Source organism: Pneumocystis murina (assembly GCF_000349005.2).
Source record: "Pneumocystis murina B123 chromosome Unknown supercont1.4, whole genome shotgun sequence".
Taxonomy (NCBI): domain Eukaryota; kingdom Fungi; phylum Ascomycota; class Pneumocystomycetes; order Pneumocystales; family Pneumocystaceae; genus Pneumocystis; species Pneumocystis murina.
The window spans coordinates 64,457-91,828 of NW_017802362.1; the positions used below are offsets into that span (position 1 = coordinate 64,457).

Consider the following 27,372-nt stretch of genomic DNA (forward strand, 5'->3'; position numbering starts at 1 on the left):
AATACATTTTTCATTAATTTCTTTAAAAGTCACATTAGGGTTTGGATTTTTTATTAGATATTGACGCTTGAAAAATATAACTTTAGATTTATTAGACTAATTTCTTTTTTAATCATTTTGAAAATAATAGAATTCATTATTTATAATTTTAACATTTTTTAATTCAACAAAATACAATCTCCTAATTTTTAATATTTTGTCTTTTATATTTATTAATGAATCATTTATATAGAATTAAAGTATTATAAAATTCATAGATCTTTTAATATATCTCTTTATTTTTACATCTTTAAATATTTATGAATATAATACTACGTTTTTACTTAAATCTTATCTATAACGATTATCTTTAATTTTTATAAAAATATAATAAAATTTTATAAGACAAGGTATAAACCCATTATTAATAAAAAACTAATATACATAACAGGACTTTGTAATAATGTATTTTATTTCAGAATTTATTTCCAGAAAATTGGATACATTTGATGAAAAATATGCTGTTCCAGTATCTATCATTATCATTATCATAATTCTTTGTCCTTCAATCATTTACATATTTCTCAAGATCTTAGCTTACAAAACCTATAAAAAACTTTATGGAAAATCAAAGAAAATAAAAAATCAATTTATTTCAGAAGCAAAGTTTAAACTAAACATGTCTCAACGTCCGATCATCATAGGATTTTTTCATCCATATTGTAATGCAGGTGGAGGAGGAGAACGTGTTTTATGGACGGCAATTAAAGCTATTCAGAGTGAATATTCACATATTATATGTGTTGTATATACAGGCGACATAAACTCTAAAAAAAGAGATATTCTAGAAAAAACAAAAGTACATTGTTAACTTTATTTTTAAAAGTTTATTAATATGTTAAGGAAATATTTGAAATAGAATTGGATGAAAAAAGAATACAATTTATATATTTATATAAACGACATTATGTATCTCCAGAACGATGGCCGTATGTTACACTTTTAGGTCAATCTTTAGGCTCTTTAATATTAGCATATGAAGCAATAAATCAGTGTGTTCCGGATATCTTTATAGGTAGATATATATGAATTAAAGCTAACCAACAATAACATATAAAGATACAATGGGATATGCCTTTACATATCCTCTTATATCATCATGCTTAGATATTCCTATTGTAGCGTATGTTCATTATCCTACAATATCTCAAGATATGATATCAAAATTATCTAATAAAAGAATTCTAAAAAATGTTTACTGGAAAATGTTTGCTTTGGCTTATTCATTTTGCGGCCATTATGCAAATCTTGTCATAACAAACTCAAGTTGGACACAAGCTCATATAGAATCCTTATGGAAAAAAAAAAAAGAAATAATTACTATATACCCTCCTTGCAATATAAAAGAATTATATGATTCTAGTATAAACCAAAAAATTGAACGCGAAAAGCTAATTCTTTACATTGCACAATTCAGGAAAGAAAAAAATCATAAACTTTTATTAGAATCCTTTAAAACAATGCTTGACACATACCCTAAAACAAGGGATTCTGGAATAAAATTAATTTTAATAGGATCTATAAGAGAAAATGATGAACCATATATTGATTCACTCAAAAATATGACAAAACATTTAAACATTGATGATCGTGTTCTATTTTTCCACAATTTATCATGGAAAGAGATAGTCACATGGCTTAAAAAATCCTGGATTGGCGTCAATACAATGTGGAATGAACATTTTGGAATAGCCATTGTTGAATATATGGCAGCAGCACTTATTCCTGTTATACACGACTCAGGTGGGCCCAAACTTGATATCGTTGTAGACTATAAAGGAAAACCAACAGGTAACAATTCGAAAAAATAATCATAACATATCTATTTATTATCTATAGGATATCATGCTTCTACACCATCTTCTTTTGCAAAAGCATTTAATGATATCTTTTCAATGTCCCAAGAAGACATTGATTCCATGAGAAAAAGGGCTAAAGAATCATCTATACGTTTCTCACAAGAAACATTTTGTAACCGTTGGCTAGATATCATGGATATTCTCTTGAAATATGAACAAACTCATAGACGTGAACGTATCTATCGTACTCAGTTTAGAGAATTTTGATTTTTTGCAATTTAATTCTTAAAACGCATCATAAAAGAACGAGGAAAAGGCATTATTACATTTAAAACAGCATTTTGTGCAGCTGAAAATAAAGAAGAAGTTATCCAATATAAACATAATGCCTATTAATTATTAACAAATACACATTAAACGACCGTATATTACTATGGGTGCTTGCATTGAAATAAAAATAAAAATTAGTGCATTAACTTGTGCAAAACGTGTCATAAATGTTGATACAAAAAACATTTCTTTATGAAAATAAATATTTAACTAAAAATCATTAAAAAAGTAATATTTTTTTTAAAAAAAAGAGACCTCAATATTTATAAGATTAATTAAACCTAAACAAACTGGCAAAAACCCAATAGAATCAGGAACTGTTAAGTCTTGCATCCATGCAATTCCTTCATAGGACAACGAAACTTCCATAGGTATGTCTGATTTCGGAAATAATGGAATTGACCAGCCAGACATACCACGTAATGCAAACGTCATTGTCAAAAACAATGGAAATTGTATAAAAGGCACAACTACTGATCCAATCGGATGACAATTATGGCGACGAAAAAGCTCACTTCTTTTTTCATTAAACTTAAATCATTAATACATTTCTAACAACCATTCAATTATTTATACTTTTTCACTTTTAATATTATCAAATCTTACAATTTGACATTTCCATGCCCGAATCAACGGCTTAATATATATATATCGAATCATCCTATTTCTTGACCAAAGAACAATTGGCACCATAGCAGTACGTAAAAGCAATGTAGTCAATGGAATTGTAGCCCACCAGGGAATTCCTAAAGCATGTACTGTTTGCAGCCCAGTACAAGCCAAAGCAAGAAAATCATGTCGTGAGGAAGTAACATGAAAAAATCGAGAAATTGGACGATAAGTTATTCGATACAACATTATCATGAGAACATGTTTCTTTACAGCTTTTTTAATATAAAATACAAATACATAAAAATACAAATTGAAAAATAAAATTTAACAAAAAAAAATCAGATAAAATTGCTAACATTCATATCAACAAAAAATAACAGAAATCATTAAAAACTGGCGCCGAAAAAACCATTTATTTACAAATAAATTCCTTTTTTAAAAAACAAATCAAGAATTCATAAATTGCTTATTTCATCATAATTTTCAATATTTTATATCATGCATATCCTTAGATACCGTCACAATAAATAGTTTCGAGAAATAATTCATAATCAATTAAAAGGCAAGAATTATCATCCAAAACTAAAATCCGATTGAGATGACCAAATCCATGATTTTTCAAAAGGTACACTTGTTTCATTATTCGTTTCATCTTCTTCATTTTCTTCATAAGAATTCTCTACTTGATTATGATTCCAATGACCATATTCGTATCCTGAACCACGAAATTCTGCTATAGAAAAATTAACCAATAATCTTAACTAGAAAAAATCTACCATATTCCGGTGGCGCACAGGGTCCATCTTGATTTTCAACACGTTTTGCAATCATGTCATACCATTCTTCCTTCGTTTTCCCTTGAAGAAATCCGACAATAATTACTGTCATATTATCACATCCTAATCCTCCTGTTTCACTACTACTCGCTAAACAATTATCCATGAGATTTTCACAGATTTTATGCAATTCCTGCTTGGCAGAAATTCCTCTTCTTACAAACTCTACGACAGCTTGAGACGTTTGACAATCCCAAATACCTAATAAACACATTTAAAACATGAGATTTGCAAAACATTATACTTACCATCACATGCAAGCACAAGAAACTCATCATCCTCATCTAACTGATGCTCTGTCACATCAGGATATGCTATTAGGCAACAATGTTTGTCTAAAAAAAAGATCTATATGTCCTACCTGTAACAATCTGTTGTTCCGGTGGCAAATCTGCATTCTTCTTAAATTCAAAATCACCGATAGCCCTAGACAAAGCAAGATTCCCTAAAAATTAATCTAAAACTAAACTTAAGAACCATATATCATACCATTTACACGCCCAAAGTCAACAAATCCGCCCGCAGCACAAATTCTTGCCTTTTCCACTAACAAAATAAAATAAAAAAAAAAAACCAATATAAATACCTTCATTTTGAGGTTTATGATCAAATGATAAAGGTTTTGCTTCTCCTCTAACACAAAGAACAGATCTTGAATCTCCCGCATTCGCCTAAACCAGCTCAGTGACCTTCTAAAAAAGTATTTAAATACACAAAAAACACGCCCATCACCAGTTATTAATACAACAGAAGCTGTACAGCCGGATGGATCTTCCTTAAATCGCGGTTCTATAACTCTAATAAATCCACTACATCCTTCTTATAAACTCATAATATACCTTCGCGAATTGCTTTATCTGTATTTAAAAAACCATTTTTTAATGCCTTTTCATAATCCCCTGCAATAAAAGAAGTATCTTGAGATATAATCCGATGAACATGTTCTCCACTAAATTGAGCCACAGCGTCCCCTAAACCCAATCTAAATCAAAAAAAAAGAAAAAAAACATAATACCCCCATGCCCATCATATACACCAAAAAAACTCACTTTATCCTTCCCAGAACCACTGTTTAACTGAAGTACTGCAGCATGAGAGTCTTCCATAGAAATACGCCATCCTTGCATGTCTGACACACCAAATAACAATGTATCATCACCTCCTTTCTGAGAACGCTTTTCTACAATAGGCTCACTCAATGTTTGCCCCATCTTCTATGCAATTCACTGATATTCAAAAGCATTAAAAAAATACGAAAAATAAATTTAAAATTATAGAAAAAAATCCACTTTTTTCAATAAAAAAGTAAGAAATAAACAAAAAAATCACCTAAAAATATTTAAAAAATATATTAAAAATAAAGGCCTTCTTTTCTGTAGGAAATACTCACAAAAAAACAGCAAATATAGATTTCGTCTTTTTTCTTGTCGTTGAAAGGACTTGAGAATCTACGTCCGTCAACGACAAGTTGGCATGGAAACAAATGGCATAGCAACATAATATGTAAAGAACAAGTATACCAAAATAATTAAGTAAATTAAAGTAAATACAAATATTATATCAAATATCAAAAGCTACATTTAAAGATATAAAATATAACTTATACAAAAGCGATTTTAGAAGATAAATCACGGGAAGGAATATGTGAATGAGTATTTGTTCGATTAGAGCGAGAATACTCGAATAATTTTGGACGATCAACCATAGTTGGCTTAATTAATATGGGAGTTTTCCTATTAGGAATGGAGGAAGAGATTTCGGATTTTGAGGAAGATTGTATAGAAGTGTGTAAAGATGTAGATAGTCTTGTTGGAATATGAAATTGAAGAGGATCAGAACCAGAAATACCTCTTATAGGTTGAGAACGTTTGTTGTGATCACCGAAATAACTTGAATATGGATTATCAGCCTCATCACATAGAAATTCATTCCTAGAATGTTCACTACTCATCAAACTTAGACTATCAATTGAATCTCTTTCACTTAAATGTGCAGACCATGGACGAACCCTTGAATATGTATCATTTTTTCTGAGACGATGTGTATCATTATCTTCTCTATTTTGACTTATGCTAGCCTTCGATATTATTGAATCCTCAGAATAAGATCCAAGAGTTATTTTACTATCACTAGTCTTTCTTGATAAATCATTTGAAGAATTATGAGATGTACTTGAAGTTATCGCATTACTTATTACGCCAGAAGATTCATCTGAATGAGTTATAGAGTCATTTACCAATCTCACGGTATATGGCTCATTTGCTTGTGAATCTTTAAAACCTGAAGCCATAACTGATTCATCATATGTACTACTAGAAGGCCAAAAAAAACTACCCTGAGTCGTTCGACGCCATGACCGATGTGGTTGCCCATATCCTGGGGGCCCCATAGGCAAAAATGACGAAACATCAGAGTTATTAGAAGCAGGATGCATATTTCCCTTTGAGACAAAAACAGTAGACTTTTTAATAGGCTCATCTTTGATAGGAAGCACGTGAATTGAATAAGGAGAAGTAACATCTGTTTTACGATATTTTTTATTTGAATCTAAAGATTTTGTATTATCTGGTGCTTCTTTAACTTCAGCAACAAATCCAGAGAGACCATTTGCACTTGTCGATTTGAAAATATTAAATGCCGAAAGTCTGTGAGGCTCATCCCACGTTTTTTCATCCATAGTAGGCCATTGCCCATACCGAGAATCCGGTGGAATTGGACGAGAAATATACCTATGATCAGTAGAAGAACGTCGTCTCTTAGATCTTCGTATACAACAAAATAAAATAAGAAAAAGAATAAAAAGAAAAACAAAAGCAACTGCTCCAACAATAAACCATTTTAAATCTTTCTTATTTGTATTTTCTTCATCACCTATCATGGTTTATCTATTATCATTACGGAACAAAAACTTACCTTTATTAATATAAATTGAAAAATATTGATCACGAGAACGACCAGATCCATAAACAGTATGAATTTTCACATTCACAGTGCCTTCATCTGAAGGGACACCACTAATTCTCATAGTATCCCTATTAAAATTTAACCATTTTGAAGCATCACTTGGACTATATTGTAATTCGACTCTATCATTACTAGAAAGAGAAGAAGGATCACCAATTCTATATGAAAAAAACTTCCCAGATATTGCATTTATATTTGGTAATGTTGAGACTTTAGGAGCTACATTTGTATTTTTAGAAGCCATTTCTACACTCACTGGAGAACATGAAGGATCGCCACTGGCACAACGAGAAAGGGATTCTTGCAAGGGTCCCTGCAAAATTCTTGGCAAAATTTCATGATCACCAATATTTACTCGAATAAAAACTGTAATTCCATAGGTTCCATCCATAATCACAACAATAACATTCTGCGGCGATTCCATTGAACTAGGAGTTCCTACAAGAGCCAAATTATTCTTATTATAGGATAACCAAGATGATGTAGATATGCTATACTTAAAACGCGAAGCCTCTGATGACGAAATTGGAACACCTCCTTTTGTCAATGAATTAGCTGGAAATGGAAATACAAATGAACGCCCAACTACAGCTGTTATTGAATAATAAGATCGTCCCAATTGCAAATGATGTAAACTAACAACTATACCAAAAGATGCTACACCTCCAGAAAACCCAAGAACATCTGCTGCAATCACATTAAACCAAAAATACAAAGGAGGCACTCCTTTAGATTGAATAGATGGCGCAATTCCCCATATTTTAAGAGTTTTAGGATCAAATTTAACCCAAGAGGGCAATGGTGTATTATCACCAGAAACACAATAATATGTCATTATTCTAGTATTACGCGCATCAAATGTATTCTTATCTAAAATAAAACTAAATGCTTGATTCGGTAAAACAACAAATGCTCCATTCAAATCAATTGTACCATGCATTCTTAACTGTTGAACCAAAGGAATTTTAAGAGTTGGCGCCGGAAAATCCACCACAACAAACGTTACCGGATTTTTTGCTGATCCTGTAGAATCCGTTGCAATTAAATCAAATTTAATTGCTCCCATATCACTTCTTGAAGGTGTCCCAAAAAACGTTCGTTCTTGAGGATTAAAATGTAACCATGAAGGTAACCTATCTACCGAATATCTAACAGATCCTTGAATATTATAAAACGTATTTCCCGCAAATTTATAAAGAAATGGCTGAGAAACTCGTGCCACAGGTGGCACTTGAGAATTAACAGGAAACCCAAGAATTGGAATCCCTTCGACCCCATACAACAACGATATTCCAAGTATCCAAAATATTATAAATTTTATTTTCCACATAAATTAAAAAAATCCTTTAAAAACATACAAATAGACACGTCAATTTCTTAACAACTCCACCTTTAATTCTTATTTTTCTAAAAAAAATCCAAAAAACTAGTCCATTATAAGTATTTATATTAAAAACCTCTTCTTACCTTAATTCTTATACTAATATTAAATATAATAAATTTCAAATAAATTTTAAATATTAAGTTTTAAACGCGTTTTTAAAACTTAATATTTTAGTTAACATTTTCTAACACGATATTCCTTGAATACGTGTTTAATCTCATCCCTTTAAAGACTAAGCTATTTGAAGCAAGCTAAGCTTTCATAAGAGATTTTACACGATAAAATAGCTGTCGATATGTTTTAGTAGGGTTTAGCGTGAAATAAGAGGAAAATATATGGAACGAAGGTTAAAATATTTAAAAGAATATGTATTTTTTTAAATAAAAAAGTATTTTATGTACAAGTACCATATTGATTTCTCCAAACAGTTTCCATTTCTTCAGGAATTTTAAAAAAAAGATATTGACTATAAAAAATTAATAAATAAATATAATAAGAATGTAGATACGCTTTATGAATTTTATGACCTGGTAAAATATCGAGTTGCCATGTATTAGAGATAGATTTTTGAGGTAGATTAAGTTGTTGAAGAATAGAATTAGAAGTCGAAGGCATGAATGGTGAAATACAAGCAGAAATTAAATAAATTAAATTAACCATATAACCGATTATATCAGAACATAACTGAGGGTTATTATTTAGTAAAGTATTATTTAATTTATTAGTTTGAAGAAATAAATTACCCCGAGATGAAAATTCGAGGACTAATCTTAAAGAATAACGAATTTTTACAGCATCCATGTTTTCTATATATTGAGCCAAAATTTTATTAATGTCGCGTTTTAATTGTATAAAGTTAAAACCGTCGTCTGAGTTATCATTATATTCAATATAATTTGGTACTACACTTTGATAATTAACATTAATAAATTTAACAACACGATTAACGAAATTTCCGAGATTAGCTAATAATTCAGTATTATTTCTTTGAATAAACTCTTTCCATGAAAATACAGTATCAGAAACTTCTGGACGAGAAATTAAAAGATAATATCTCCATACGGATGGTGGTACATTCGTATCTTGAGCATTATTTCCGAATACACCGATACCTCTTGACTTCGAAAATTTACCACCTTCATATTGCAAATATTCTTTTTTTTGTCATAAATAAGATAAAAAAAAAAGACTTTACCTGTTGTATTAAGGTGATGTAACATAGTCCATTTTTTTCTTGTACCAATTAAACTTGCAGGAAAAATAATTGTATGGAAAGGAACATTATCTTTCCCCATAAATTGATATAACTTAACATCTTCTGGGTTTTTCCACCATTCATGCCATTTTTCAGTATAATTTGCCGTAATGCTAATATAACCAATTGTAGCATCAAACCATACATAAAGGACCTTTTTCTCCATATTAGGCACCTCAGGAGAAACTGGCGTCCCCCATTTTAAATCACGGGTTATACATCGAGGCTCAAGACCAGTTTTCAGAAAATTTGAAGTAATCATAATACCATTAGAAGACCATTTCCCAGATTGATATGACTTTTTAATCCAATCCTCAACTTCTGGCTGCAATTTATTTAATAACATAAAAATATGCCTAGTTTCACGCTCAACGGGTTTTTCACCATCCACCTTACATCTCGGCTCTTTCAATTCAAAAGGATCCAATAAATTACCACATGAATCACACTGATCACCACGTGCATCCTATTTTTATTAAAAAAATAAAAATTTATAAATTAAAAAATACAAAATAAGAACATTTAGGACATATTCCTTCTACATATCTGTCTGCCAAAAAACCTTGATGCTTTTCACAGTAAAGCTGTCGAACCGTCCTTTCTTCTAAAAATCCATTCTTGTATAAATCCATAAAAATGTCAGATGCAATTCTATAAATCTATCAACTAAAAATAATATAAGAAAAATATTCAACTCAGTTTGTTTTTGCGTTGTTGTCCGACCGAATATGTCAAATTCAATTTCAAACCATTTATAAACTTCACTATGAATTTTATGATATTTATCACATAATTCTTTAGGAGAAATATTCTGCTCCAATGCTTTTGTTTCTGTAGCAGTTCCATATTCATCCGTTCCACAAATATAAATGGTATTAAAAGAACGAGCCTTACAGTATCTAAAAAAGATGTAAAAAAAAAAAACGAAAAATAAAATAATCAGGATTAACCTTGAAAACACATCAGCACTCAATACACTGCCCACAATATTTCCTAAATGAGGAACATTATTCACATAAGGCAACGCAGACGTAATTAAGATATTTTTCTGTCCTTTCTTTGGAAGACTGTAATAATTAATATTACATAAAACCATTTCTTTATACGAGCTACCATTCTTTCGAAAAAAAAGGAGTCTGCAATGTAATCCTAAGTCTTCGACTCGGATCGGCAAACGCTCTAAACCACTCGAGATTTTCTACGACAGGAAAAAACAATTTTTTCTCAGCCTAAATAACATTTATCAAAATAAAGAAAAAACAATAGATTATCTTTTTTCCATACAAACTCTGTCATTACACGAATTCCTTCTAAAACATCTTCTCTTTCAGAAAATCGTTTATACCATTGGCCTATTTGCCCTTTTGCATCCCATTGATCCTCGATATTTTTTTTTTTAAGGAAAAAAAGCTTAGAAAAAAGAATAATCTCCATACTTGTGACATCCGACTTTTTAATAATTAATAAAAATTCACTCTTTTTATAATAAAAACAAACATGGTTTGTATCAAATTCATTTAATACTTGTGTTGCTATTTCATTTACTTTAGGAATATCCACATCCTTCAATGACAATTTTTCAAACATATCTTCCCATTTCTCTTCCAAACAATATGAGTTTTTTGCATTCTGTCGATAAAAATATCTAATATTCATTATTACTATTTATCTAAACTTATTGCTTTACTGAACAATATGATCAGCAGAACTTAAACTTTTAGCCGCACCCATTTCTGAGACAATACATTGAAGTAAATCACCTAATCCTAAACATAAAAATACAGAAATATTTTTTTTTTACCAATAAAAAAAGATGCATCAATACTATAAATTTTAACCGCAAGAATAACCTTAAAAAAAGAAGATAAAGACGAGAAATCATATTTAGAAGGAATCTGAATCGTTGCAAAAGCCATTTTCTACAAATAAGTCAATTTTTCCAAGCAAAATTTTAAAACTCTAGAAAACCAATCAATATAAAAATCCTTATAAAACTTAATTGCAATATAATAAGTCAGATGCCCCAATTTCGTGCTTTCTAAATAATATATACATATATTGTATACTTTATGTAATTAATATTAAATCCATAAAGATAATTTTAATCATCGATTGCAGTTAAACTAAAAAATAGCCGAACCGCACATGAAAAAATTATAAAAAAAATTCATACCAAAAAAAAATAATCCATCCAAATGCAAATTAATCTTGATTCATTGCTCTGGATTGAAAATCAGTATTTACTATTACAAAATTTTATCTCGATCTTGCCCATCTGATTTATAGATTTTATCATGACGGATATCAACAAGGCTTCCGTGATGGCGCTGTTCGTGCCCGCATAGAAGGTCGTATTGAAGGAATCGAAAAAGGTTACAATACAATGTTTCATATTGGTCGGATTTATGGCAGATGTGATATTTGGAAATGGACTATTTGTAACCAACCACGAATAATTCAACAGCTTTTACAACTTGAACAATGCTTAAATAAACTTATATCTATACAAACAAGCTCACCAACATTATTTAGATCGCTTTGGAACAAATCTAAGGCAAAATTTAAAACAATTGCACATCTTGTGAACGAACAAAGCCTAATAGAAACATCAGACACAGAAGATATGGAAAATACGCCTTTTATTAATGATCATACTTATAATTAATTATCTAATGCCCCTGCCTGCTCAATAAGAAAAATATCATTAATCGATAACTTCTATTATCCTCTTAATGATCAAGTAAACTTCTTAAGCTTTTTAACGCATTATATTCCTTCTACCCAACTTAAAATTGATATCATTTTATTTTATCGTTTGTAATAAACCATCATAAGTCATGCCTTCTGTCACGCCATCTTCACCAGTTAACCAACTCGGTATTTGCTCTGCATTCGCAATTGCCTTCTCACACATTTCTTTCAGTCCGCCTAGTACATTTCCGCCTTCAAAAACCAATGTTACACTTGGTCGAAATATACCGGACCTTCCATCATCGTCCAAACAGGCTTCTTCCAGCCGAAATGCCAACCTATCTAATACATCTTCTATCTTATCTAAATCCTTGCCAAAACGAACTCCTGCAATATACTTTCTCCTTTCTAAAACATCCTCTGGAACAGGTTCTCGCATTTTTTCTTGAGGATCAATCGGTGAAGTATCTACCTCATTTTTTGCATAAACACTCCATGCACCTAATGCAGACGGATGCCTTGATACTCCTTTACGCTTCATCATAGCTTCAATATTCCTAATAGTCAAATTCGTATGAAAAAGCTGTACTGGCTGATGTTTTGAAGATAAAGAAATTTCCATTGCCTTTTACCATTCATTCAACATACAAATCATCAATAAAAACACACCTGAAGTAGCATATCATGTAAAGAATCTCGAACCATAGTGTGAAACACAAAAGGCGAACCAAATGGCAATGCCATATAAAAAATACGTCTTGGAGGAGGTAAAACACGCACAAAAGCATCTTGAATCTGAATTCGAATCAAAAATAGTGGCAATGCCGGATGTTTTTCCGAATAAATATACTAGATATCATAAACATAGTTTCATTAATAGAAGATTCAATAAACATTAAAAAAAATAGAATCCAACGCATTTCTAAGTGCTGTAACAATAGATTCAACATCAAAAGGTGTTACTACTCGAAAAATAAGAAAAAGAAGAAGAAAATAAGAAATACATCGAATATCAGTTTCCAAATTGCCAATTTTTCTTGCTGTCCATCTCAAAGCAGTCGGATGATCAAAAAGATCTAACGCATATAAGACGCATATAATAAGAAAATAAACGCATACATTGCATATCAAGCATGGCAATTTGCTTTGCAGAAAGCCCTGTCTTCTAAAAAATAAGTTAATCAATGATACAAAAAAATAGAATATATAGCATATATTCAGATAAAAAAAGACATTAAACTTACCCAATCTACACTAACAATACGTTCAACAATATCCCGTCGAGAAACGGAATTAGATCCTACCCATTCTTTATACACTGAAACATCGCGTACCGATTGAACTGAGCCTTTAAAAGTTGAACAAAACGGGTCATCAAGCCATAAGAAAACAAGACGGAGCAAAGATGGCTTTGAAAGACGAAATAAAAGACGATATATGGCCTTTGAATAAGAAAAAAGGTGAGAATCTGAAAGTCGATGTGCTTTCATCTCAGAAAATCTTGTCAAGGAAATGATGAATAACAAAAGTATTGCCAGAGAAACAAATGTATCCTAGCAACGGCGTTACCATAGCAACACAACCAAAAATGCAAATTATAATTAAAATATATACAAAAAAAGGTTACACCTTTTCTAAAAGACCATTACCGAATGCCTAATTCTCTTAACCTGTTACATGATACTTGAACCATGTTTTTAGCCCTTTCATATGCCTCTTTATCCACACGAAAAAACCCATAAGCTTCTTCCATCCTACGTTTTCTTTCTTCCATTTCATACTCACAATTAACACGAAGTGCATTAATATAATTTACTTCAACCTTTTTATCAAGTTGCGACAATTTGACTTGTGACAAAGAGCTAACCTTCAAAGGATCAACAAAATATGGAATATGATGATAATATGTATAGCGTGGTTCAATAAAAGGTGGAGAAGGTGTAAATGAATAAGACGGCATGCCAGAGCCGAAAAGGGAAAATGCAGAATTAAAGAAATTGGCAAAAGATGATAAAATCGAGAAAAGAATAACAATAATAAAAGGTAACAATTGAATCCATGTCGATATTCCAAACAATCCTTGACCTGATTGACCATGCTGCCTATTGGTACCAGTTCTCCATCCAGGACCACCAAAATGATGAACTCTTATCTGAGGACCTCCAAACGATGTAGCAAACGGATCTAAAACACCGTTAACCTATCCGCCCGAATACATTTAGATCCCTACTTCCACCGGAAAAAGGAAAATTTCCACCTCCACCGAAAAACATATTAAACAAATCTTGAGGATCAATTTCTTCCCCGAATAAACCACCTCCGGCTCTTGAAAATCCTGAACAACCCGCTCCAGATGCTCTTGAATTCAAATCATCACCATATTGATCATATACCATACGTTTCTGAGGATCAGAAAGCACCTGAAAAGCCTTCGAAACAACTACACATCGTTAAACCCTTTTTTTACACTTCCGACATACGTTTAAACGCCTCATCTGCTCCTGGAGCACCGTTCTTATCTGGATGAAGTAATAAAGCTAATTTTCGATAAGATTTCTTAATTTCTAAATCATTTGCATCCTTCTTAATATCCAAAATTTCATAATATGCCGTATGTTTACATTTCCTAACTCGATCTACCACTGCCTATATTTTTATTTAAAAAACACTTTTAACTACACAAAAACATGACCTTCTGCTTCGGCGTAAAATCTCTAGATCCAGATAAACTTTCTGAACCCTTAGATGTCTTTGGAAAACTCGATTTCTTAAAAAGGTCTTCTGAACCATTTGGTCCCGTTTTTGCTCCTGATGAATCAACCTTGCTCGATTGAGGCCCTGAATTATCTGATAATCTCTCAAGAGATCTTATAAAATCCTTAACCTCTGATGTAGAAAATAAAGAACACGACTTTTTTGCAAATTTAATAGCTCCTTCACGATCACCTTCACTCCACTTTTTTTTTGCAATCTCAAAACACCTATTTCACATAAATAGTTCTATCATTTCTACACGTAAAAACATACCGCTCAGCCTCATCTTTATTTACTTCCATTCCCTTTAAAAATTATTCAGCTCCAGCTCTGAATTTGCACAGAAATTTGCCGCTTAAAAAAGTCCTCGATTGGCAGCTTCAGCTAAGAGAGTCATATAAATATCAAGATTATACAGCAATAGATCAATAGATGAAAAGTATTGAATACAGGAAACACTATAGTAGCACCATTAATAACATTTTCTTGAATCATAAATAAGCGTTAAGAAATAAGTAAAAAATGAAAATCTAATAATTTTAAATATTAGAAATATGTATATTAGTTTTGAGAAAATAATCCAGATTTGAAATGATTAAAACAGGAAAGTTGATATAGTTTACTAACAATTAAAAAAGAACCAAGTTATATCTAAGATCTTTTAATTATGAATACTATTCAGCAGAATCGAAAGAGATCTAAGAAAATAATTTAAGTATTAATGAAAACATCATTATACGGTTTGAAATATGCGTTTCACTTCGTATTTTGCATATATATCCTTTTTTTTATTATTCTTGATTGAGATATTTATATAGGTCTTAAAAATAAACTTAAAGAATAAATATTATATTAGACTTTATAAAAAATATAAAAATATACTTACATATATGTAGCAAAATCATATTGTTTCCATTAAATGATCTATTTGAAAAAAAAGATTTTAAAAATCTTTATGTAGAGTAACATATTCCTTTAAATAAAAGATATCCAGAGATATTTTATTGAAAGAAATCAAGGTATAAAATCATTTGCTAGAGATTATTATATTTTTTTTATTATGATTTATTTCAGTATAGCCTTTGGTTATAGTTTAAGCTAACATCTCATATGTTAAAGCCAGCGAACCTTTCTAGAAGTTTAAAAAGTATGCAGAGATATTTTGATATAGCATTTAATGCAACTGATCCAGTTTTTAAAGGAATATACAGGGGAAAAAGAGCTCATCCAAATGATTTTAATGAAATACTATTACGTGCAAAAGATATAGGTTGTTGTCAAATGATGATAACTGGAGGATGTTTGAAAGACTCCAAAGAAGCATTTGAACTGGCCCAACAATATCCCAACTTTACATCTACAGTAGGATGTCATCCAACTCGTGTAACAGAGTTTGAAAAATATCCAGAGGGACCAGAAGAATATTTAAAAGAAATACATAAGCTAGCACTTTTTGGAAAAAAACTCAGAAAAGTAGTATCATTTGGAGAGATTGGTCTTGATTATGATCGACTTGAATATGCATCTAAAGAGTTGCAGACTATGTCGAATTTACTGAATAATTTAATTTTTTTCTAATGAAATGAGTATAGATACTTTGAAAAACAGTTATCCATCGCATCAAAACTCGATCTCCCTCTCTTTCTACATAGCCGTTCAGCTGCCGATGATTTCATAGCTATTCTTTCACCATATCTTCTTCAACTGCCTCGAAAAGGTTGTGTTCATAGCTTTACAGGCACACTTGAAGAAATGCGACATTATATATCATTGGGTTTATCTATTGGCATAAATGGCTGTAGTCTAAAAACACAAGAAAATCTAAAAGTGGCAAAAGAAATACCATTGGAATATCTAATGCTCGAAACAGGTGATTCTTTTGATACTTATGATTTATCCAGAGGAAAATGCTAAAAAAAATTAGATGCACCCTGGTGTAGTATTTCTCCCACACATGCTTCATACCCATATATTGAAGATACACCTTATATATTTTCTGCTCAAAAAAAAGATAAATTTATCTTAGGAAAAATGGTCAAAGGACGAAATGAACCATGCACCATTATTCAAGTAGCATGTGTTATCTCTCGTTTGAAAGGTTTAAGCATAGAAAAAGTATCAGAAGCGGCATATTTAAATTCAATTAAAATGTTTGGAAATCAGTCCATCTAAGTCTAATTATATAAACTTTTTTAAAAAAATAAAAATAAAAATAATCAATAATATACATGTTTAAATAGACTCAGCCAGCCATTCTAAAAATTGAAATGACATTTGTTTTGAATCAGGCAAAACTCGCATAGTATGCAAAAGACAACGTATCTCATCTGGTACATAACGACGACCTATTAACGCATGACATACTTCTTGAAGAAAAGATAAATTTGAGCCATTTTCTAGATAAATATGAGAAAACAATCCATGCTTACATACTATATGAACATTCTATATAATTAAACATAGGTTATTTACTATATAAAAAACCTACAACATGACCCCAATCAAATGTATATGCTAAATGATTTGTAAATTCAGGTGTTTTCCCATATATCCATGACCATTTCTATCAAATATTAAAATAAGGAAAGTAAAGAGGAAAAGCAACCTTCATTTCCTGAATACATTTCTGTATATCATCAACAAAAGATATTTCTTCCTCGGAAACATAATGAACTGGCACTCGTTGCCCTAAACCATATGTATTTTCAAATGCTTGACATAAATAATAACAAAAATCCTCATGATTAAGACCAAGATTTCCCACAATACTACGTACACTACGTACGCCCTTTGCATTAATTATCATCTTTGGTGTCTTTAAAAGACTTTCCAAGGATACAAGATCAGTATTAAGTAACATTGTTCCATGTTGATATGCACGATCTTTAGATATCTTAAAGGCAGATCCAGAAACCTTTAAAGAATCTGGACCAAATACTAAATCATATCGCTCATTCATAAAAACCTGTTTACCCGCCAATTCTAAAGCATTTATAAGCATTTTTAACGTCATCTTTCGGTCAAATCGTGTTCGTGATGTCATCAAACAATAATTTGTATTACCAAGATCATGAAAAACAGTGCCACCACCAGAATAACGCCGTACTAAACAAATCCCTCTCTCATCTAAATACTTTAAGTTTACCTCCAACCACGGATTCTGATTACGCCCAATAATAACTGATTTATCATTGCGATAAAGAAACAATAGTGCTGTTGTAGAATGATTATGAAATAAATAATTCTCAAACGAAAGATTTACATACGGTGAATATGACATTGAGATAAAAACTACAGGCATTTTCCAACGTTCGACAAAATTTACCCACGCCATTCTTGATAATTCAAAAGTAACCAATTCCAAAATCCGTACAAGAATAAATGTTTTACCAATTCGATCGATACCAATTTACCCATCGCAAATCCAAAAAGCTTCGATTTCACTAAATCTCAATTTTAATAGAAAATAAAGACATCTTACCTCAAAATAAAAAACCATATATTTTTCATTATTCATAAAGAGAACACTAAAGATACAATATATATAATCTATGAATCCCCCCTGAAGATTTTTATAATTACAAGCATACCAAAAACAAAACAAGCTGATTCATAAGCTTAGTATCCAAAATATAATTGATCTATACAAACACCTAATCAATATATATTATTCAGATAAAAATAAAAATTTACCCAAGCCAATAAATGGTAAATATTCATACATAAAATTGTACAGAAAAAATAAAACTGAAACACTATCTTATTATAATTATACTTATCTTAATCGATTATCAGTTACTGGCTCGAGATGGCATATACCATTCAAAATCTTACGTATCTGAGCCAATTCATCTGTCGCTTGAGTCATAAGTGCCTGATCACTTGCATCCTCTATATAAACAGATGCCTGAAGTATCCATCCACCGGAAATATCTACATGTACCAAATCTTCCAATAAATGTTTCTCTAAAGGCTATCTCTCATAAATAATTATAACATCTATATATATAAAACTCACACGCAATGTTTGAAACAAAATTAATATACAATTTCCATATATAAATTGCACACCCTGCATCACATATTCAAAATGAAACCTATTATAATAAATCTTGATTATTAAAAGCCCTTAACCATACACATAATCAAGTTCTTCAAGAAATGCAAACACATTTCCAGACAAAACACGCGATTGAAGGTACAATCGAGATGTTACCGGGCGTTTTACACCCATATCGGGCGCATCAACGAGTGATATCTTCCTGAAAGTATTGAAAACCATTTAAAAATAAAAAAAAAATACCAATCGTATGAGGAAAATTGCATTAAAATATTAGACGTGTCATTGGGTGCTAAAAGGAAATCATTATTTGAATTATTATCGACAAGACAACTATTGGTCAAGGATGTACTAAGTCGAAGATACAAATCAGGTCGTACCAATAATGCAGAATCTGACTCTAAAGATGCTACAAAATAAAATATAAGCAATATGCTTGAATATAACATGCGCAGATGAAAATATATGCATAAAACACATACACAGACGTTCAGAATTATATACCCATTATACACATTATATACGCGCCTCTATAACAAGATATAAACATATCAAACACACATATACCAATATATAATGTATATAATCTAAATCCCGCTTATCAAGTCACATATTCCAAATTATATGCATGCTTTTACCGAAATATATGCGCCTTATATGCGCCTTATATGCGTCTTATATGGATTTTATACTCATTATTGATTTCCTGCGCACTAATCTTTATCTACCTGGAGGAGCATAGACTAAATGCCATTCTTTAAATTCATGCTGTTTTCTACCTGTAAGTCGTTCAAGCAACTGTATCACTTTTTCCCTTCTATGACAACTAATTCCAGAAAAAAGAGAAATTTCTTGCATCCCAAAATCAAAAAAACATAATTAAATACACCAATGCTTTAAGATGATCTGCATATAATATTATATTCAAATATATGCCTCAATTTTCTTATATAGATAGACCTGCAAACAAATTATATAGATTTAACATATTAAACCCTATATATACTTAATAAATAAGGCTTATATGCGCTATATATTAGCTCAATTGTACAAAAAAAACAATATTTTACTTTATATATCGATAAAAATAAAATATTTACCAACTTATTGCTATCGATCTCCAAATTTCTCTAACGCTAATTTTCGGCTTACACACATATAAATTATGCATATACATCGACCTCTTATTCGTTTCCTCGGTAAAAATCGTTTTATAAAACCTCAAACACCTAAAAACCACATTCCTGATACATCTAAAGAACTATCAATTAACATTAGCTCACTTCCTATACATTTTCATCGACGTCTTCTAACTCCTGAGGAAATCGAAGCCATTACATCTGGCGGAGCCACTACACGGCATTACAAGTGACATGAACTTGTGTCACGTGCAAATCACGTGAAACAAGTCTTGTAATCGATCCGTTGATCGTATATGAAGCCGAACGTATGGCAACGGGCCAAAAAGTTCAAGACGGGTGAGTTAAAACGTCTTTTTCGGCTAATTTTAAAATATAAACTAATATTTTTAAGAGTAACAGTTATTCTGGGAGTTCAATGGGGAGATGAAGGTAAATCGTTTTTTTTTTCAATAAAGAATCTTTAAAAACTGATAATATTAAGGCAAGGGAAAACTTGTAGATATATTATCTAGAGAGGCAGATTTGTGTGCTCGTTGTCAAGTAATATTACTTAGAAAATGATTTTTAAGAGAAAAATTAAATATTAGAAGGGTGGAAATAATGCAGGTCATACAATTGTTATAGGAGATCAAACATATGATTTTCATATTCTTCCATCGGGAATGACCAGTCCAAATTGCTTAAATCTTATTGGATCGGGAGTTGTAATTCATATTCCTTCTTTTTTTGCCGAATTAGAAGCTATAGAAAAAAAAGGAATTTGTACACAAAATCGAATTTTTGTATCAGATCGTGCTCATCTCGTTCTTGATTATCATCAAGTGATCGATGAATTAAAAGAACTCGAGCTCGGAGAATATAGTATTGGGACAACAAAAAAAGGTATTGGCCCCGCATATAGCCATAAAGCAGAGCGAAATGGAATTCGAGTACATCACTTATATGATTTTTCTGAATTTGAACGTCTTTTTCGTGAAAATTTTGAATCTTGTAGACGTCGATATGGACAATTCGAATTTGACGTAGAAAAAGAAATAAATAAATACAGGGTAAAGGAAACCAATACATTATATTAAAATCGAGGAACTGAACAGATACCATAGGAATATGCTGAAAAGCTTCGGTGTTATGTGGTGGATGCAGTATATTTTATACATTCAATAATGACAACACAAAAACGGATTCTTGTTGAAGGAGCAAATGCATTGATGCTTGATATTGATTATGGAACATATCCGTATGTTACAAGTTCGAATACATCGATTGGTGGTGTATGTACAGGGTTAGGTCTTCCTCCAAAGAAAATCAAGAATGTTATCGGAGTTATGAAAGCATATACAACACGAGTAGGTTCTGGCCCATTTCCAACAGAACTTTTCGATGTGATTATTTCATATTTTTATCAATTACAAATATGACTTTTTTTTAGAATATAGGTGAACATCTTCAACGAACAGGTTCTGAATGGGGCGTTACAACAGGCAGAAAAAGAAGATGTGGATGGCTTGATCTTGTACTCGTGCGATATTCAAATTGGATTAATGGCTATTCAAGGTTTACATTATTTTTTTCTTCTTGCTACTTATCAGTCAATAGTCTTATGATTACAAAACTCGATGTCTTAGATACTCTAAAAGAAATAAAAATCGGCATTGCATATAAAGTTAATAATAAAGAAATTCCATACATTTCCGGTCAATACATATGTACCTTTTCTTTCTTATTAATTTTTTTCAGCCGATCTAAAAACCTTCAAAAATCTTGTTGTCGAATACAAAACATTGCCTGGATGGCTGACGAAAACAAGCGGCTGTACTTCATTCGATCAATTGCCTATACAAGCACAAACATATGTTAAATTTATTGAAGATTTTATTGGCGTTAAAATTCTTTACATTGGTGTTGGACCAAGTCGAAACGATATTATTCTTCGCTAATGACCATATCTATTATTCAGATTAAATATAAAATATACAAAAATACCTTATATTTATTCTCTTTCTGTATTTTATTTCTTCCTTCCACCTGCTCTTACTCGTGTGGATTTTTACTCGACGGCCTACCTTTAAAATCGATGGCCGGAAAGTAGACGTCCAGTTAAGATTTGAAGATAAATTTGAAAATATTAAGGTTCTTAAACTAATTTTTAACATTTAGCTTTTAACTATTTTATTAGAAATATTAAGAAAAGAGAATTTTATATTTAAATTTTTATTAAAAAACGTTAAGCAGGATCTTAATGGAATTAAAAGAAAGGGATCGGAAAATTGAAGAAGAATTGGATATAAATAATAGAGAAAACCCCGTTTCATCATCAGATAAGATACCTATTAAAACAGTATATATTTCAGAATTTGTTGCTTGGGAATCATCAACATTAAGCAAAATATTACAAGTAACATTAGATGTAATAATATGAAATGATTTTGAATAAAATTAATGATTATCTTTATAGCTGGAGGGACATTTAAAGGTTCCAAATTATATGTTTTTATCAAATCTTCGACAAGAACTGATTGATGAATCATTGGGTAAAAGCATATTTAAATCCAATATTGCATATCTAATATGAAGAACCGGTGATCTCAATTGATACTCTTGATAGAGTAATTCTTGCACGTCTTTCAATGCCATCGCCTAATCAACCATTTGATTATCTCGTTAGTTGTTGGAAACGCGCGATTTCCGTGCAAAAGTTAATACAGAAATTACCTGATGTAGAGGAAAAACTAAAGATTATTAAGAAAGCTAAACGTCTTTTTGTTAGTTATTCGGGCCTTTCAATTACACTTCCTGAAATGTTTGAGTATGTGTCTATTTATCAATAATTTTTGAACAATCTTATGGATTTAAAGACTTCAGCATGCACCGATCGACTTTGCAAATAAACTTTTGCAAGAATTAGATACGAGTAACGGGATTCCATTTGATTTTCTTAGAGAATTAGTTCATCAATTTGATAAAGAAGGAACATTAACAGATTTATTGGGGGAAACAATTGTCGAATTAAGTCGTCGTCTTTGCCAAAAAACAATTATGGATGATTATCAGCCATATATTAAAGTAATATTTCCGAGTGACTATCCTTATTTACTTAAATTCAGGTATTTAATCAGCTCGTTACACTAAAGCCATTTACATTAATGGTAATTCGTTTGCCTGCATGGCTACCTGAAAATAGCACAGCTGCCGATATCGAATATACTTCTATTTTAGGACCATATCTTCGTCTAACACCAATGCAGGTATAATAGAAAGAATATTATTTAAATACATATTCATTTGTTAGGCTAAAATATCAGAATTATATTTTTCAAATGCATCTCAACGTTCTCAAGCAGATATATTAGGATCCATAAATAGTTTAAGACTCACTATGCGAACATTACAAGTGAGAAAAATATTATTAACAATAAAAATTAATCTGATAATAGAACCAATTGTTTTTTATTATAAACACGATTGTAAGAACATCTCCAGAGTGTAAAGAAAAAATGCTTGAATATTTTGCAAAAGTATTAGAATTAAACAAAAAAAGAAAAGCACTTCATGTAAGATAATATATGATGACTATTTTTCAAACAATTCATTATAAAAAAGGCCGATCCGAAATCAATCAGCACAGATGGTTATATTGTTAACATTACCAATATTATAAATAGTTTTTCGGAACCTTTCATTGACGTAAATTATTTGAAGGTATCTATTTAATGTTCTTGATAAACGTAATTAAAATAATAAGATTGATAGAATCGATATTGATTACTTTAAAAAAAGGCCAAGAATCAGCATTGCGAAAGAAACAAAACTAAATTCAGATGAAAAAACTTCAGAATTATTTTACGAAGATGAGATCCAGGATATTCCTAATTTCATATCTGAGATTTTTTTCTTAAATGTTGCATATCATTATTATGGTCTTGGTTCAGCCATGCTTAATCATGAACATATTATGAAAAGGATTAGTGATTTGCAGAAACAATATGATATTTTGGAATCTCAAAAATCTCATTGGATTAAAGTAAGATTTATAACAAACTTTATTTTATTTTATAAGACTTTTAGACTACTCATGCTTCTATTTTAAATACAAATATGAAACAACTTCATTTACAAATAGAAAAAACAAAAAGTTATTGTTATTGTTTTGATACAATGCTTTTAGATAATGTTTTGCAATCAAAATCCTTTTCTTTTCTATCTTTACTTGCATCTTGGCTTTTAAGACATGTTGACCCAGAACATCAGCATCCACAAAAAATAATAACGTATGTTTGACATTCATTATTAATTTTAATATTTCATTAGTCTTCCTTTACCCCAAAATGTCAATGACAATATACGAAATCTTCCGGAATATTTTGTAGAAGAGATAGCAGATTTTTTTTTGTATATGTCTAAGTATAATATTATCAATAATGATACTTTCTTACTTGTTTAGATATAATCCAGAATTAATTATATCTAATTCGGCTATCGAACTAGTTATATTTATAATTACTTTTCTTAAAAGCCCATCTTATATTAAAAACCCATATCTCAAGGCGAAGCTTGCAGAAATATTATTTTATGGGATTTTAAAACAGCATAATTATCCTTATGGAGTTTTGGGAGACATACTCAATTCTAACACTTTTTCATTGCATCATCTTTTGCCAGCATTGATGTTATTTTATGTTGGTAAATAGCATTTTTTTGCATATATATATATATATTTAGTATTATAGAAGTCGAGTCAACTGGTCTATCTTCTCAATTTTACGATAAATTTAATATAAGATATCAAATATCACAGATTTTTAAAGCTATATGGGAAAATCCCGGCCATCGTGAAAAACTTTTATTGGAAAGCCGGTCAGTATTTCTATTTTTCCATTCACTTTCTCACATTTACTAGAAACAACTTTAATTTTTTTGTCAAATTTGTCGCCCTCTTACTTAATGACGTGACCTATTTACTCGATGAAGCCCTTTCAAAACTTTTAGAGATACATAATCTTCAACTGGAACTGGAAAATGTTCCAGAAAATTTATCTCTCAATGATGAAAGACAAGAAAAACGCCATTACTTAGCTCAATTAGAAAAATATGCAACAACATATATGTCATTAGCTACGGAAACCATAGAATTGCTAAAAAGATTTACAGCTAGCATACCAGATGCTTTTTGTTGTCCTGAAGTTGTTGGTAAGTTTACATAAATAAAAAATTCAAATTTAATACTAATATTTCTTTAGATCGTTTAGCTGCTATGCTTGACTATAATATGAATGCATTGGTTGGACCTAAATGTACGAAATTAAAGGTAAGAAACCCTGAAAAATACAGATTTGAGCCAAAATCTCTTCTTTCTACGATTGCTGACATATATCTTAATTTACGTTCAAAAAAATCTTTCATTATGGCAATAGCAAAAGATGGTCGCTCATACAAAAGAGATTTATTTATTCGTGCTACACAAATTTTTAAGAAATATTCTACGAAATCTTTAGACGATATTAACAATTTATTATCTTTAATAAATGATGTAGAAGAAGTGAAGAAAAAAGACGAAGATAATGAAGAGGAACTTGGAGAAATTCCGGAGGAATTTCTAGGTATTTTTTCTTTTAGAATACATATATTTAGAAAATAACTATAACAGATCCTATTATGGCATGCTTGATGACAAATCCAGTGATATTACCAAGCAGTCGTGTTACCGTTGATATGGCGACCATTAAAAGTCATTTATTAAGTGAAGAAAAAGATCCATTTAATAGATCTCCATTAAAATTAGAAGATTTAATACCAAGTAACTTATACGTAAAATAAAAAAAAAAACTAATTATTTTCTAGACGAGGAATTAAAAGCTAAAGTAGAAATGTTTAAAGCAGAAAGAAGAGCAAACAAAACAAAAAAGGAAGATAAAAATGATAACCAATTGACTAATTAAATACATTATATTTATCATATTCAAATAACATTCTACATTGTCGAAATAATGGAAAAATTTATAATTTACCGAATTATAATTCATAAAATATATAACCAAAAGAAAAATAATTAATATGGAAGTAAAAAAAAAAATAATAAATAAAATACAAAATAATTTATTATCAAAATTTCTTAATTTCATTTATTTGCTATATTTAATGCTGCAAAGAGCTCAATAAGAAAATGAAACATAACTTAACCCCTATTTAGTAATAATATCATAAGACTACAATCTAAACAATAATGCATTTTTTCGTCTTTTTTTGCTTTGTAAGCATTGCAGCCCTTGTCGCAGACTCAAAGACTTCACGAACACCTTCATTTGTTTTTGCAGAACATTCATGATAATCGACTGCACCGATTCTAGCAGAAACAGCTCGTCCCTAATACGTATTTAACCCTATAAGAACTAATGTAATTAAAAGAAAAAAACCTCCTCAGTCGTAACAGGCCGTTGAGATGTTTTACGAAGTTCTTCAATAGTTTTCATATCATGACGAAGATCTTTTTTACATGCAACAAGAAGAACAGGGAGAGTTGAACAAAAATGCAACACTTCCGGAACCCACTAAAAAATCAGAGAAAAAAAACCTAATAAAAGAAAAGAAAAAAACTTTTTCTTGAACATTATCCAAAGAATCAGGTGAATCAACTGCAAAGCAAATAAGGATAACATGGGAGTCTGGATATGATAAAGGACGCAGCCTATCATAATCTTCCTGTCCCGCAGTATCCCAAAGTGCAAGTTCTACATGTTTACCGTCAACTTCAACGTCCGCAACATAATTCTCAAAAACGGTCGGAACATAAACCTACAGCTCTATTAAATACTACCAAACACAAAAACACATTTTTTCGTGTATAAAAATTAAAAAATATTTTCTTAAAATACTCATATCTGCTTACCTCCGGGAAAGTCCCTTTAGAAAAAACACTAAAAAAGCATCAGTGTATTCATGAAACCTTCGACAATCAATCATTCTTACATAAGCAAACATGTCTTTCCACAAGCACCATCACCAACAATAACAAGTTTCCGTCTATATTCAAGTGACATAATTCTTTTATTTTTTAACCTTTTTTTAACCAAAAAAAAAGAAACTTACTCACAAAACTTCAAAAAAGCGATGAATACTTTTATTTAATAATTTCTAGTCAAAATAACCCTCTTTTTACACCACCAAAATCTTCTTTTTTTCAGTCAAATTTACCGAACTTGCAAAAAGCCTCAAAAATTATATCGAAATTCACGTGAATCATTAAAGTTCTCAAAAAAATATAAATAAAAATATTATTAAAAGCAGAAAAAAACACAAATTAAAAAATAGCCGTTGTTAAAAAATGGTTTAAATAAGTTAAATAGTCTTTTTTATTTTTTTTATGGGTCCAAAGGTTTCTATAGTAACATATATTTCCATAACAACATAGTTTCTATGGAAACATAGTTTCTTTAGAAAGAACAGGTATCATCAAAGAGTCTATAAAAAGGAATAAATTAAGTTTTATGTAGATTTTTCTTGAAAAATGGA

General features: G+C 30.5%; 15 protein-coding genes across 15 annotated transcripts; 6 read left to right on the forward strand and 9 right to left on the reverse strand.

Moving 5' to 3' along the window:
* The first annotated feature begins 593 nt into the window (after positions 1-593).
* PNEG_01404 (hypothetical protein) lies at positions 594-2,972 on the forward strand. Its single transcript, XM_007875149.1, has 4 exons — positions 594-838; positions 883-1,054; positions 1,099-1,830; positions 1,879-2,972. Exons 1-4 carry the CDS (start codon positions 659-661, stop codon positions 2,103-2,105), a joined length of 1,311 nt encoding a protein of 436 aa, XP_007873340.1. The 5' UTR covers positions 594-658; the 3' UTR covers positions 2,106-2,972.
* PNEG_01405 (hypothetical protein) lies at positions 1,662-3,026 on the reverse strand (the record flags this gene model as incomplete). Its single annotated transcript, XM_007875150.1, has 4 exons — positions 1,662-2,227; positions 2,271-2,378; positions 2,424-2,699; positions 2,745-3,026. The coding sequence occupies 4 exons, from the start codon at positions 3,024-3,026 to the stop codon at positions 2,117-2,119; spliced, it is 777 nt and encodes a 258-aa protein (XP_007873341.1). The 3' UTR covers positions 1,662-2,116.
* Positions 3,027-3,352: 326 nt separating this feature from the next.
* Positions 3,353-4,827, reverse strand: PNEG_01406 (hypothetical protein; the record flags this gene model as incomplete). Its single annotated transcript, XM_007875151.1, has 9 exons — positions 3,353-3,513; positions 3,557-3,817; positions 3,865-3,930; positions 3,978-4,061; positions 4,106-4,162; positions 4,203-4,287; positions 4,329-4,405; positions 4,456-4,587; positions 4,632-4,827. The coding sequence occupies 9 exons, from the start codon at positions 4,825-4,827 to the stop codon at positions 3,353-3,355; spliced, it is 1,119 nt and encodes a 372-aa protein (XP_007873342.1).
* Positions 4,828-5,216: 389 nt separating this feature from the next.
* PNEG_01407 (hypothetical protein) lies at positions 5,217-8,064 on the reverse strand (the record flags this gene model as incomplete). Its single annotated transcript, XM_007875152.1, has 3 exons — positions 8,048-8,064; positions 6,530-8,006; positions 5,217-6,487 (listed from the first exon to the last, which is right to left on the reverse strand). Exons 2-3 carry the CDS (start codon positions 7,908-7,910, stop codon positions 5,217-5,219), a joined length of 2,652 nt encoding a protein of 883 aa, XP_007873343.1. The 5' UTR covers positions 7,911-8,006; positions 8,048-8,064.
* A 293-nt stretch (positions 8,065-8,357) lies between these two features.
* On the reverse strand, positions 8,358-11,135 carry PNEG_01408 (methionine-tRNA ligase; the record flags this gene model as incomplete). Its single annotated transcript, XM_007875153.1, has 11 exons — positions 8,358-8,430; positions 8,473-9,118; positions 9,160-9,685; positions 9,729-9,870; positions 9,915-10,118; positions 10,170-10,286; positions 10,333-10,448; positions 10,504-10,668; positions 10,717-10,864; positions 10,907-10,979; positions 11,021-11,135. The coding sequence occupies 11 exons, from the start codon at positions 11,133-11,135 to the stop codon at positions 8,358-8,360; spliced, it is 2,325 nt and encodes a 774-aa protein (XP_007873344.1).
* Positions 11,136-11,414: 279 nt separating this feature from the next.
* Positions 11,415-11,884, forward strand: PNEG_01409 (hypothetical protein; the record flags this gene model as incomplete). Its single annotated transcript, XM_007875154.1, has 2 exons — positions 11,415-11,455; positions 11,506-11,884. The coding sequence occupies 2 exons, from the start codon at positions 11,415-11,417 to the stop codon at positions 11,882-11,884; spliced, it is 420 nt and encodes a 139-aa protein (XP_007873345.1).
* A 138-nt stretch (positions 11,885-12,022) lies between these two features.
* PNEG_01410 (hypothetical protein) lies at positions 12,023-13,400 on the reverse strand (the record flags this gene model as incomplete). The annotated part of the gene is made up of 6 exons (XM_007875155.2): positions 12,023-12,535; positions 12,580-12,759; positions 12,805-12,872; positions 12,915-12,986; positions 13,030-13,075; positions 13,155-13,400. The coding sequence occupies 6 exons, from the start codon at positions 13,398-13,400 to the stop codon at positions 12,023-12,025; spliced, it is 1,125 nt and encodes a 374-aa protein (XP_007873346.1).
* Positions 13,401-13,555: 155 nt separating this feature from the next.
* On the reverse strand, positions 13,556-14,986 carry PNEG_01411 (hypothetical protein; the record flags this gene model as incomplete). The annotated part of the gene is made up of 5 exons (XM_007875156.1): positions 14,938-14,986; positions 14,603-14,891; positions 14,391-14,556; positions 14,141-14,350; positions 13,556-14,094 (listed from the first exon to the last, which is right to left on the reverse strand). The coding sequence occupies exons 1-5, from the start codon at positions 14,964-14,966 to the stop codon at positions 13,556-13,558; spliced, it is 1,233 nt and encodes a 410-aa protein (XP_007873347.1). The 5' UTR covers positions 14,967-14,986.
* Positions 14,987-15,774: 788 nt separating this feature from the next.
* On the forward strand, positions 15,775-16,836 carry PNEG_01413 (hypothetical protein; the record flags this gene model as incomplete). Its single annotated transcript, XM_007875158.2, has 3 exons — positions 15,775-16,208; positions 16,257-16,534; positions 16,589-16,836. The coding sequence occupies 3 exons, from the start codon at positions 15,775-15,777 to the stop codon at positions 16,834-16,836; spliced, it is 960 nt and encodes a 319-aa protein (XP_007873349.1).
* Positions 16,837-16,896: 60 nt separating this feature from the next.
* On the reverse strand, positions 16,897-17,998 carry PNEG_01412 (hypothetical protein; the record flags this gene model as incomplete). The annotated part of the gene is made up of 3 exons (XM_007875157.2): positions 16,897-17,109; positions 17,153-17,227; positions 17,270-17,998. 3 exons carry the CDS (start codon positions 17,996-17,998, stop codon positions 16,897-16,899), a joined length of 1,017 nt encoding a protein of 338 aa, XP_007873348.1.
* A 424-nt stretch (positions 17,999-18,422) lies between these two features.
* On the reverse strand, positions 18,423-19,753 carry PNEG_01414 (hypothetical protein). The gene is made up of 5 exons (XM_007875160.1): positions 19,453-19,753; positions 18,968-19,133; positions 18,804-18,926; positions 18,683-18,761; positions 18,423-18,637 (listed from the first exon to the last, which is right to left on the reverse strand). The coding sequence occupies exons 1-5, from the start codon at positions 19,580-19,582 to the stop codon at positions 18,440-18,442; spliced, it is 696 nt and encodes a 231-aa protein (XP_007873351.1). The 5' UTR covers positions 19,583-19,753; the 3' UTR covers positions 18,423-18,439.
* A 92-nt stretch (positions 19,754-19,845) lies between these two features.
* Positions 19,846-20,096, forward strand: PNEG_01415 (hypothetical protein; the record flags this gene model as incomplete). Its single annotated transcript, XM_007875162.1, has 1 exon — positions 19,846-20,096. The coding sequence occupies exon 1, from the start codon at positions 19,890-19,892 to the stop codon at positions 20,094-20,096; it is 207 nt and encodes a 68-aa protein (XP_007873353.1). The 5' UTR covers positions 19,846-19,889.
* Positions 20,097-20,173: 77 nt separating this feature from the next.
* PNEG_01416 (adenylosuccinate synthase) lies at positions 20,174-21,849 on the forward strand (the record flags this gene model as incomplete). The annotated part of the gene is made up of 8 exons (XM_007875163.1): positions 20,174-20,202; positions 20,258-20,295; positions 20,348-20,406; positions 20,457-20,915; positions 20,970-21,248; positions 21,296-21,420; positions 21,463-21,560; positions 21,604-21,849. 8 exons carry the CDS (start codon positions 20,174-20,176, stop codon positions 21,801-21,803), a joined length of 1,287 nt encoding a protein of 428 aa, XP_007873354.1. The 3' UTR covers positions 21,804-21,849.
* A 256-nt stretch (positions 21,850-22,105) lies between these two features.
* PNEG_01417 (hypothetical protein) lies at positions 22,106-25,802 on the forward strand (the record flags this gene model as incomplete). Its single annotated transcript, XM_007875164.1, has 17 exons — positions 22,106-22,273; positions 22,322-22,397; positions 22,441-22,672; positions 22,722-22,929; positions 22,971-23,111; positions 23,156-23,257; positions 23,301-23,417; positions 23,467-23,565; positions 23,609-23,887; positions 23,932-24,134; positions 24,175-24,267; positions 24,308-24,546; positions 24,594-24,720; positions 24,764-25,053; positions 25,104-25,463; positions 25,511-25,660; positions 25,705-25,802. The coding sequence occupies 17 exons, from the start codon at positions 22,106-22,108 to the stop codon at positions 25,800-25,802; spliced, it is 2,982 nt and encodes a 993-aa protein (XP_007873355.1).
* A 274-nt stretch (positions 25,803-26,076) lies between these two features.
* PNEG_01418 (GTP-binding protein rhoA) lies at positions 26,077-26,900 on the reverse strand (the record flags this gene model as incomplete). Its single annotated transcript, XM_007875166.1, has 5 exons — positions 26,077-26,226; positions 26,277-26,411; positions 26,458-26,655; positions 26,750-26,777; positions 26,830-26,900. The coding sequence occupies 5 exons, from the start codon at positions 26,898-26,900 to the stop codon at positions 26,077-26,079; spliced, it is 582 nt and encodes a 193-aa protein (XP_007873357.1).
* Positions 26,901-27,372: the final 472 nt, after the last annotated feature.

Coding starts and splice junctions, on each gene's coding strand:
- PNEG_01404 (XM_007875149.1), top strand. CDS start 659: ATGTCTCAACGTCCGATCATCATAGGATTTTTTCATCCATATTGTAAT. Junction 1,055..1,098: donor TGTTCCGGATATCTTTATAG/GTAGATATATAT, acceptor TAACATATAAAG/ATACAATGGGATATGCCTTT. Junction 1,831..1,878: donor CTATAAAGGAAAACCAACAG/GTAACAATTCGA, acceptor TATTATCTATAG/GATATCATGCTTCTACACCA.
- PNEG_01414 (XM_007875160.1), bottom strand. CDS start 19,582: ATGCAAGAAATTTCTCTTTTTTCTGGAATTAGTTGTCATAGAAGGGAA. Junction 18,927..18,967: donor CAATTTTCCTCATACGATTG/GTATTTTTTTTT, acceptor CAATACTTTCAG/GAAGATATCACTCGTTGATG. Junction 18,762..18,803: donor CTTGAAGAACTTGATTATGT/GTATGGTTAAGG, acceptor TTATTATAATAG/GTTTCATTTTGAATATGTGA.